The following is an 11,432-nucleotide window of genomic DNA, read 5'->3' as shown; positions in this document are numbered from 1 at the left end:
GCACAGATTTATTGAACATGAATAAATTGTGTTAATTTAACTCAATTGTTTAAGTTGCTGCCAAAGCAAAACATCTGTGTGCAACAAATGTCCACCATTGAATTAAGTAAATCCAACAACATATTTTTTTCAGTGAAGAATCCTAAACAGAAATGTGTAACGAATGCCAGTTCTAGATATAGCCATGGGTGACAGCTCATCTAAACCTATTCTAACCCCCCAACGTAACGTTTGACTGGGTGGAAAGTCTACATCTGTCATGGTCTCCGTGCCTGCCCGGTCGGCCCCACAAGGCTACATTTGCTGTTTCGGTTCTCTCCCTCTCTGCCTGGGCGGAGCTCACTGTGGGCTCCCGCCCTTGGCCCACACACCTGACAACAATCACCTGTCATCACCGGGAGCACTATTTGAGGCTGGAACACAGATCCTCTCGTCGCTGGATGATTGTACTACTGACGTTAGTGTTCTCACAGCTCCTGTGGACTTGTGCTTCGTGATTTGTGATTAGTTTGTGACTTCCCTTCTCTTCTGCTTCAGACCTTCCCCCCCGGACCTGCGACCTCCCTGCCGTGTGAACATGTGTGAGTGTGGGCAAGAAGACATGAGCGAGTGTGAGAGAGCTACCCTGTGATTCCCTGGAGTTTTGGATTCCCTTCACTGTATATATATTGCACTGGAACTGTAAATAAACTGCATTTTGGAGACAACAAGTAAAATACCTGCACAGTCCCACTACTTTTATATATCTTAAAACAAACAACAGAATTAGAATGAAAACAACGGAATTTGAATGAAAACAACGGAATTAGAATGCATAGAACAGAGTTTGAATGAAAGCAACAGAATTCTAAAACAAACAATAGAATTTGAATAAAAAGAGTGGAATTAGAATGAAAACAACAGCAATTGAATGAAAACAACAGAATCTAAATGAAATGAACGGAATTAGAATGAAATGACTAGAATTTGAATGAAAACAACGAAATTGGAATGAACAGACCAGAATTTGAATCAAAACAATGGAAATAGAATGAAAAGAACAGAATTTGAATGAAAACAACATAATTTAAATGAAAACAACAGAATTTGAATGAAAACAATGGAAGTTTAAAACAAACAACAAAATTTGAACGAAAACAACGGAATTTGAATGAAAACAACGGAATTAGAATGTACAGAACAGAGTTTGAATGAAAGCAACACAATTCTAAAACAAACAATAGAATTTGAAGAAAAAGAGTAAATGAACGGAATTAGAATGAAATGACTAGAATTTGAATGAAAACAACGGAATTGGAATGAACAGACCAGAATTTGAATGAAAACAACGGAATTTGAAAGCAAACAACGGAATTTGAATGAAAACAATGGAATTAGAATGTACAGGGGTCCGTTCTTCGTACCTCGCTATAAGTTAGCTGGATCGTTCGGTTCTCCGAAGCCCATCCGGGACTTGCTGTCATAGCAACAGATCCGTAAGCGTAAACCTGCTGGGGAGCAGGCTTACTTTATGTAAACAGGATTAGATCGCGGCCACTCAGGTATGTCCGCTTCATTTATACGAAAGCAACAGCGATATTTTACCACTGTTTTTCCATAAGTAAATATTATCAATGTAACTAAAGATAATGCAGTACTTGATTCTTTTATTGATTTCATACAGATACATACTGGTCATTTCCTAAAAAAAGGGAAATGTACTATTAATCATTCTATTTCATGTATTTGATTCTTTCAGATGTAATTCATATTTTAGAGTTGTAATAGTAAATTACTTCATGTAATCAAGATGAGAGACCACGGCTATAAAAGCGAAAGTGGATTTGGGAAGTCTGTCGCAGCCATGTCCTGTCCGTATACGTGAGCCACCCATTGCGGAAGGTGCAAGATTGATAAGGAGAGTTTTCAGAATTCAGCGTATATTGCGGGATACACAGGATCCTTTAGCTCAGCGCGACAGTGTGCTCATAGAGAGATAACGATTTTCCCGTGAGGGTATTATTTACTTAACCAACTTGTTGGCGAGGGGGTGCAGGACCACCACCTGTCTTTTTTTGCCCTGCCCTTTTCTTGGTTGCTGTTATAAACAAACAAAGAGATTATTTCAGGGTCTCTTTTCAAGAGACTAAAAGCAATATAAGTGATAAATATTACCATTCTGTAGAATATTCTTATATTGCACTTTTACTTGTTCCCATGTTCTAGTGGGTCCTGTTGTGGCTCTAATGTGAAAGAGGATATAATGTAATATAATATAATATGATATAATGTAATATAATATAATAAATTTACCCTACCGCCTACTGGTGTTGGCCAGAGGGGCCGATGGCGTGATATGGCAGCCTCGCTTCTGTCAGTCTGCCCCAGGGCAGCTGTGGCTACAACCGTAGCTGCTTCCACCAGTGTGTGAATGTGAGAGTGAATGAATAGTGGCATTGTAAAGCGCTTTGGGTGCCTTGAAAAGCGCTATGTAAATCCAATCCATTATTATTATTATTATTAAATTACTTACGAGTTTAATTTGTCAGCACCTTTCTGCCAGCCCTCTCTCCTTGCTTTTGGAGCCTTTGCAGTGTTCCCTTGCGTTTTCATTAAACTCTGAAACTCCTGAAATCCCTCAATCAAGAGTTCTTGCTCTGCTGCCAAAAAATACTGAGCGCGCTCCTTCGACATTTTCGCCGACCAATCACAGGGTTGCCAATCAATATTTATACTATCGATGCGTAGCCCCTGTTAAGCCACCCAGTGATCTCACATTACTTCATCCAGCTATACTAATCGTCAACAACAGGTGTGTTCGGAGAACCGGAATAGCGAGCTCAAAGTTGGCGCGATGATTTGATCTTGGATGTGTCATTTGATCTTGGATGTAGTAAGCGAGGTACGAAGAACGGACCCCAGAACAGAGTTTGAATGAAAGCAACAGAATTCTAAAACAAACAATAGAATTTGAAGAAAAAGAGTAGAATTAGAATGAAAACAACGGCATTTGAATGAAAACAACAGAATCTCAATGAAAGGAACGGAATTAGAATGAAATGAATAGAATTTAAATGAAAACAACGAAATTGGAATGAACAGACCAAAATTTGAATCAAAACAATGGAATAAGAATGAAAAGAACAGAATTTGAATGAAAACAGAATTTGAATGAAAACAACAGAATTTGATCAAAAACAACGGAATTTGCATGAAAACAATGGAATTTGAACGAAAACAACAGAATTTGAATGAAAAACACAGAATTAAAATGAAAATGACGGAATTTGAATGAAAACAACAGAATTTGAAAACAAACAATGAAATTTGAACGAAAAAAATGGAAACAGAATGAAAACAACAGAATTTGATCAAAAACCAAAGAATTTGTATGAAAACAACAGAATTTGAACGAAAACAACAGAATTAGAATGAAAACACCGGAATTTGAAAATAAACAACGGAATTTGAATGAAAACACTGGAATTAGAATGTACAGAACAGAGTTTGAATGAAAGCAACAGAATTCTAAAACAAACAATAGAATTTGAAGAAAAAGAGAAGAATTAGAATGAAAACAACAGCATTTGAATGAAAACAACGGAATTTCAATGAAATGAACGGAATTAGAATGAAATGAATAGAATTTGAATGAAAACAGAATTTGAATGAAAACAGAATTTGAATGAAAACAACAGAATTTGATCAAAAACAACGGAATTTGAAAGGAAACAATGGAATTTGAATGAAAACAACAGAATTTGAGAACAAACAATGAAATTTGAACGAAAACAATGGAAATAGAATGAAAACAACAGAATTTGATCAAAAACCAAAGAATTTGTATGAAAACAACAGAATTAGAATGAAAACACCGGAATTTGAAAATAAACAACGGAATTTGAATGAAAACACCGGAATTAGAATGTACAGAACAGAGTTTGAATGAAAGCAACAGAATTCTAAAACAAACAATAGAATTTGAAGAAAAAGAGTAGAATTAGAATGAAAACAACAGAATTTGGATGAACAGAACAGAATTTGATCAAAAACCGAAGAATTTGAACGAAAACAACGGAATTAGAATAAAAACAACGAAATTTGAAAACAAACAACAGAATTTGAATGAAAAAAACGGAATTAGAATGTATAGAACAGAGTTTGAATGAAAGCAACAGAATTCTAAAACAAACAATAGAATTTGAATAAAAAGAGTAGAATTAGAATGAAAACAACAGCATTTGAATGAAAACAACGGAATTTCAATGAAAACAATGGAAGTTTAAAACAAACAACAGAATTAGAATGAAAACAATGGAATTAGAATGAAAAGAACAGAATTTGAATGAAAACAACGGAATTTGGATGAAAACAACGGAATTAGAATGTACAGAACAGAGTATGAATGAAAACAACGGAATTAGAATGTATAGAACAGAGTTTGAATGAAAACAACAGAATTCTAAAACAAACAAAAGAATTAGAATAAAAAGAGTAGAATTAGAATGAAAAAAAAGTATTTGAAAGAAAACAACGGAATTTCAATGAACAGAATAGAATTTGAGAACAAACAATGGAATTTGAATGAAAACAACAGAATTTGGATGAACAGAACAGAATTTGATCAAAAACCAAAGAATTTGAACAAAAACAACGGAATTAGAATGAAAACAACGGAATTTGAAAACAAACAACAGAATTTGAAAGAAAACAACGGAATTAGAATGTATAGAACAGAGTTTGAATGAAGGCAACAGAATTCCAAAAAAACAACAACAATAGAATTTGAAGAAAAAGAGTAGAATTAGAAGGAAAACAACAGAATTAAAATGAAAACAACGGAAATTGAATGGACAGACCAGAATTTGAATCAAAACAACGGAATTAGAATGAAAAGAACAAAATTAGAATGAAAACAAAAGAATTTGAATGAAAACAATGGAAGTTTAAAACAAACAACAGAATTAGAATGAAAACAAAGGAATTAAAATGAAAACGATGGAATTTGAATGAAAACAACAGAATTTGAGAACAAACAATGGAATTTGAATGAAAACAATGGAATTCGAATGAAAACAACAGAGTTTGAGAACAAACAATGGAATTTGAATGAAAACAATGGAATTTGAATGAAAACAACAGAATTTGAATGAAAACAACGGAATTAGAATGAAATGAATAGAATTTGAATGAAAACAACGGAATTAGAATGTATAGAACAGAGTTTGAATGAAGGCAACAGAATTCTAAAGCAAACAATAGAATTTGAATAAAAAGAGTAGAATTAGAATGAAATGAATAGAATTTGAATGAAAACAACAGAATTTAGATGAACAGACCAGAATTTGAATCAAAACAATGGAATTAGAATGAAAAGACCAGAATTTGGATGAAAACAACGGAATTTGAATGAAAACAATGGAAGTTTAAAACAAACAACAGAATTAGAACGAAAACAACGGAATTAAAATGAAAACAACGGAAATTGAATGGACAGACCAGAATTTGAATCAAAACAACGGAATTAGAATGAAAACAAAAGAATTTGAATGAAAACGGTCCGTGTACTTTTCGGTATTTGAAGTTTTGTTTCAGAAACCAAAACGAAAAAACGATATTTAAAAGAATTTTCATTTTTTTAATTTTTAATAAAGAATAAAATGGGCGAAAATAACTTGTTTTTTCATTCGGTGGTAACAAATAGCCGTCATACACTTAAAATTAGACGTGCTTTTTTGGATTTCTTCGTGATTCAAATAATGAAAGTATACTAGCGCAAAAACAAAAAAATAGACGCATTTTCAATGTCTGAAACGGGAAGTACTTCTTCTGCGCGTTTTTTTATGGCGCGCGCACACCGTCCCCCACACAAGAGATCGACGGCCTTAAAGTTACACTGGAATAAACAGAGGATGGACCATTACGTTGTTTTTAGGAAAACTAAGAGAGTGACACTCCGGGACGAAGACATGACTGCAGAAAAACTGGGTCGCATCTTTCAGGTAGATATGTAAACTTCGCAAACTTTGCTTTCAGCAGTTTTTTTTATGAACGTTATTGTTCTTCCTTACTGCGGAACGGCTAACGTTAACATTTGGTGATTTCATGTAGGCCTACTTTTACTAATACTATGTCTAGCCGTCTTCATTGTGCTAATATGTGAATTGTGCACATGTGCTAATGTGTAAATAGTTATTCATTGACTTTTACCGGCTACTAGCTAATAAGTAAGCCTTTAGAGCCTATTAACCGTGTGCACAGGAGTAACACGTTAGCAGAGCAACGTGATTTACGGAAACTTTTCTTAAACAGGTATCCGCGCATACTCTGTACATCACGGATGATTCAAACGTGGCTATGTTCCCCGGTGCGGTCTCTGGTGTTTTCAGCGCATTAGACCTTACACCCAGAGGTCACTATGAAGTCCACGGAGAAGACATGGAGTCAATTCCAACAGCAGGTTCCAGCGGGCAGCGTTTTGCATTTATGCGAGCACCAGCTGTGGCAGCGTCTGCACCTTCACGTTCACAGCAGGTTACTTCAAGTTCCCCTATGTCCTCCAAAACATTTCAGAGGTAGGATGAGTCTGTGTTCTTGAATATTAAATTACAGAACAGGCAAAATAAAAAGAAACATAAGGTGCATGGATAGTTGAATTGTTAAGAATAGCAAAGCTGTTTTAGTACAATTTGCCTATAGCAATCACTGAATGGATTTGTGGCCTGCTGTCTTTTACAAGATATGTAAAATTATTATGTTTTGTTTTACAGATCAGTGTACTTTGCAGATGTAGTTGGTGGGAGGTTGATTCCCAATAGAATGGTGGTTGTACGATTCCTGGAGTCTGAGGCTACGCTTCAAGGGATAGTAGGAAAAGTGCAAGATGCCATTGGTAATTACAACCCAATAATTTTGACAGATGCACAGGGCAATGCAATTCTGGAGTCGGAGGGCACAACAGGTGAGCCATAATATTACAGCTAAAGCCCATATCTTATGGAGAGACATGTCTTACCAGACTCTTTGTAATATTTATTGGGTAATATGGTATTGGCTTCTAAACAGGTTTCTTTGGTTTTGTTTTTCATCTGTAGGGTCACAGTACTGGAGACAAAATGCACGAAAAATTCTTGCTGTGCCTGAACAAGACTTTAATTGCCTCCAGGGAACAAAGAGGAAGAAACTGAGGTATGTGAATAAATATGTATATACTATAGGATGAACATCAATATAGAAGAATTAATTTGATTTAAATCCTATAATAGCAGTAAGACATCACTACATAAATCATCATCTATCAGTAAGTGATGTGATGTTTCTTTAAGCCAGTAAGTAGCTTTGACATCTGATTATCCATTTTTATTTGTAGCAGCCGTAAAGATGATGACAGTGCCAGTTTGGGAGAAGTGAGTGACAAAATAGAAGAGTTGGTGTTGGCATCTCAAAGTCTGCCAGCTGTCACAGCAGCAATCAAAGAGCTCACTGATCTTGCAGTTGCCCAGAAAGTCACAACCCCCAAGCTGCAGACACTCAAGGAGGGATTTAGCTGCGTGGTTTGTATGAGTATGTTCAAATGTTGCTTAGTAAATACATTACATCTACACTAACATTTTAATTACAATTAAAACAATGTCAAACCACATTCAATCATTACTTTGGACAAACATTTTTTTACCAAACATAGGCTCTTTATTCAGCAGTGTCCATTTAAATACTTAGGCACAGACAATCAAGATGCAGGTCTACTGTAACATAACATTCAAAAGTTTACATGCACATTTAATTTGGGTTCTCCTTGCAATCTTGACTATGAAAGTATAGCTTTTCAAATTGATTACAATGTCAGTATGGGTGACGGTACACTGTTCACAGTAATGTAAAACTAAAAAGTTCACATTTAAAATGGGACTGTAGTTGCATATATTGAATCAAGTACCTGTAACTTTTTCATTTTTCTTGCTTGCTAATTGAGAAAATGTACTGATTTTGCCCCTCATCAATTATAGACAAAAATATAGACAGGGACTTTCTCAGAACAGCGTGAACAAGAGGAATTACAGAATAACCAAAAATATTCTGCATGCTGTCTGTAAATTTATGTCAAGACTGACTTTGAACCTATAGTTTGAACTAAATTCAACATAAATGGATAACAGTCTCACTTATCTGATTTACTTTTGCAGACATCATTGAGGATCCAGTGTTCTCACTGTGCTGCAGAAGCATTATTGGCTGCAAGACATGTGTGGAACAGTGGCAAGAGACATCACAGCACTGTGCAAAATGCAGGGAGAGTAACAACGGAGTTCTACAAATTACTGGTCTAACAGCTGCATTTTCTGTATTGAAATCTTTTTTTGCAGAGGAGTAATGTAGTGTGTACACACAAATGTTTACAGTCAGTTGATTTTTTTTTTTGTCTGTTCTGTACAGTTTACAGATGCAGTGGTTCATACATTTCTCTGAGTTATGTTTATGAGACAGAGCAGAGCTTCTTTGTATGGCATAAAGTCACCATTTACGGCTCTAAAAAACAAATGTGAAATATCAGGATATTTTTCTGCAAAATGACTCTCTGTTCTAAGTTTGTCCTGTTCGGTTGTGAAGGGATCAACTCCAAAAGTCGAATATTCTTTGAGTGCAGATCCCAAGTGCTGCCTGTAAAGGTCTGCTGCTTCAAGTGCATTTGGCAAGAGCTCTGGAGAAATTCTTCTTTTACACCCATGTTCTGCAAAGTGATTTGGTATGCCTTTTCCTGTAAAAAATAGAGGAGGTGTTTAAATGTTCATTATCAGGGTTGTAAGCAATCTGACTTTTTTTTTTTTTTTTTTTTACCTGGGATTCTATGAGCATTCCATGATTCTACCACACTTGCAAGACCAATGTTACACAGCTGACAGGTTAGATTGGACACACAGTATCGCACAAGGTTATCCTCCATATCTATCTCCTCCTGGTCCATCAGCTGGAGTAGGGCAGTTTTTAGTGGGTAGTTGACACGGTTGTTGATTTCAGGCCAAATCCTTTCAACTGTGTGGTTCTAAAAGAGTTAAAAGAAACATGTCTTAAATGTACGTAGTAGTACACGTAATAGTACAAGAATTTCAGCTGATGTTAATGGTACTTAAATCTTACTCTTGTGGATGAGGTCTGTAAATAAGGCAGTCTCTCCTGATTGAAGCGATGATGTGACAGCATCTCTTGCATGAACAGTGTTAAATAAAATTCCTTTCCATGGTCTACTCGCACCTGGTCCCACATACCATAGGTGATCACTGCAGGTCTGGTACAGGAAAAATAAAGAACATTTATTAACTATTTTGCTTTAAGACCAGCAAAGGTGTTATTATTTTGAATGTATTCATTCATGTTTTTTTTGGGTAATATTTTAGTTGTAGTAGGACAACATATATTTCTTAAGTTTCTTTGCAATGTCACTGTCATGCTCAGACTTTAGATGTATGTCAGAACAATTGAAAGATATGTGGAAATCCAAGAACCTTGTTCCATTCATAAATGAACACTGATTAATTGCAATAAAGTAGTTAAATGATTCATGTGCAATTCCATTTTATTTATTTTTACATTAATAGAAAATGTTGATCAAAATGTTTGGTAAGTTCTTAATATATTATATTCAGGAACATAACCAGACCCATCTGTTGCATGTCTAATTTAAATTCAAATATTGTAAATTTGGGTGCAGCTCATGTCCAATATGACTAACATGTCCATCAAAACACTTAAGATGAAATAAATGGTTTGAGAGGTTGTATTACCTGAAAACATATTCATAGATGCTCAAGTTGTTTTTGATTGGCATTGTGGAATGACTCACAATCTTTTTACTGAATCCATCTACAGCTAAAACATGGGTGACTCCAAACATTACAAGTTTCTCGTTTTGGTCCAGGTGAACCTTGTGCCCCATGCATTCAGCATGGTACGGTGTGGGATTAAGATTCCGAGCTCCCTTACAAAAAAATCACAAAAATAAATGACAGCTGACTGGATAAAGGCAGATTTGATCATACGTTTGAGGAAGAGTCAAGTAACTGTTAAAGCAGGGCGTACATCTGTTAAACAGAATTAGGCCCTACCATTACATGATGTATATCACAAATATGACAAAGAACATTGGAATACAGTTCTAGTGGAAGATTAAATAACATAGGCTACCTGGCGTCTTGCTTCATGATAAGGTTGATGCACCTCTCTTAAAATTGACCCAATTCGTCCGTCTGCAGCATGTACCCCTTTTGTGGACAGATAGCCCTTCATCATTTTGCGGCCATATGTTGGGCCCACCTGTTTAAAATAAAAGATCATGCTACTACTAGAACAACAAATGTAAAGTAGCTTATTCTGAAAGCAAATGTGTAAAGCTAAAGTATTGTGCTAATTAACTGTACAAATACCAGTGAGAGACATCTTTAAAATAACTAACGTTACCCACCACCCGCAAGACGCTAAAACGCGCGGGCGCGGGCGCGCGCACACAGTCTAGACTAACCCCCTTACAACCCAGTTAAGACAACCATACACAGTCATAAGGTGAAGGAAGAAAGTACCTTACCTCATTTATAGCTTGTGTCACCTCAAGCTCCAACCGTGTGTCCGAGAGTCGACAGCTAGTGATTTGCTCAGCACAAAACTTTCTAACATTTCTCGCAGAAAATCCTCTCACTTCCCCGTGTTCATATGACAGACGCTCTGATATAATTTCCGATGACAGGCCTTGTTTTGCCATCTCCATGATCACGTCTGAGTATTTTTCCAACGTCATGATGTCCACACTACAGTGTTTGCCATAAGTTTGCGCATCACTTGTACAGGTTGTTGACCTACTAAAACTTCCGGTTCAGACAAAATAAATAAAGGGCCCTTTCTCGTTCTTTTTTCTTGGGTTTTTCGTTTCTGATGTGCGAAAGGACAAAATGAAAAAAACAATTGTTTTACGTTTTTCATTTTAGCTTTTTAAGTTGAGAATTAAATAAGTGTCTCATTTTCTTTTTTAAATTATACTTTCTGAAACGAAACTTCAAATACCGAAAAGTACACGGACCGAAAACAATGGAAGTTTAAAACAAACAACAGAATTAGAATGAAAAAAAAAGGAATTAAAATGAAAACGATGGAATTTGAATGAAAACAACAGAATTTGAGAACAAACAATGGAATTTGAATGAAAACAATGGAATTCGAATGAAAACAACAGAATTTGAGAACAAACAATGGAATTTGAATGAAAACAATGGAATTTGAATGAAAACAACAGAATTTGAATGAAAACAACAGAATTAGAATGAAATGAATAGAATTTGAATGAAAACAACGGAATTAGAATGTATAGAACAGAGTTTGAATGAAGGCAACAGAATTCTAAAGCAAACAATAGAATTTGAATAAAAAGAGTAGAATTAGAATGAAATGAATAGAATTTGAATGAAAAC

At 35.4% G+C, this 11,432-nt stretch overlaps 2 protein-coding genes across 2 annotated transcripts; one reads left to right on the top strand and one right to left on the bottom strand.

The window, feature by feature from the left end:
* Positions 1-5,542: 5,542 nt before the first annotated feature.
* Positions 5,543-10,207, top strand: LOC146568725 (uncharacterized). Its single transcript, XM_085284958.1, has 6 exons — positions 5,543-5,981; positions 6,292-6,554; positions 6,750-6,940; positions 7,074-7,167; positions 7,349-7,542; positions 8,163-10,207. Exons 1-6 carry the CDS (start codon positions 5,784-5,786, stop codon positions 8,348-8,350), a joined length of 1,128 nt encoding a protein of 375 aa, XP_085141084.1. The 5' UTR covers positions 5,543-5,783; the 3' UTR covers positions 8,351-10,207.
* On the bottom strand, positions 7,668-11,016 carry LOC146568724 (uncharacterized). The gene is made up of 6 exons (XM_085284957.1): positions 10,556-11,016; positions 10,159-10,287; positions 9,759-9,952; positions 9,115-9,262; positions 8,815-9,019; positions 7,668-8,734 (listed from the first exon to the last, which is right to left on the bottom strand). The coding sequence occupies exons 1-6, from the start codon at positions 10,763-10,765 to the stop codon at positions 8,430-8,432; spliced, it is 1,191 nt and encodes a 396-aa protein (XP_085141083.1). The 5' UTR covers positions 10,766-11,016; the 3' UTR covers positions 7,668-8,429.
* Between the last annotated feature and the right edge of the window lie 416 nt (positions 11,017-11,432).

The sequence above is a fragment of the Mchenga conophoros genome, linkage group LG8 (assembly GCF_057382185.1).
Source record: "Mchenga conophoros isolate Kocher_MC1m ecotype Shallow Benthic linkage group LG8, M_conophoros_male_GT1.1, whole genome shotgun sequence".
Lineage (NCBI taxonomy): Eukaryota > Metazoa > Chordata > Actinopteri > Cichliformes > Cichlidae > Mchenga > Mchenga conophoros.
The sequence above is the reverse complement of the archived record's forward strand: the minus strand, read 5'-3'. Positions and strand labels throughout refer to the sequence as shown.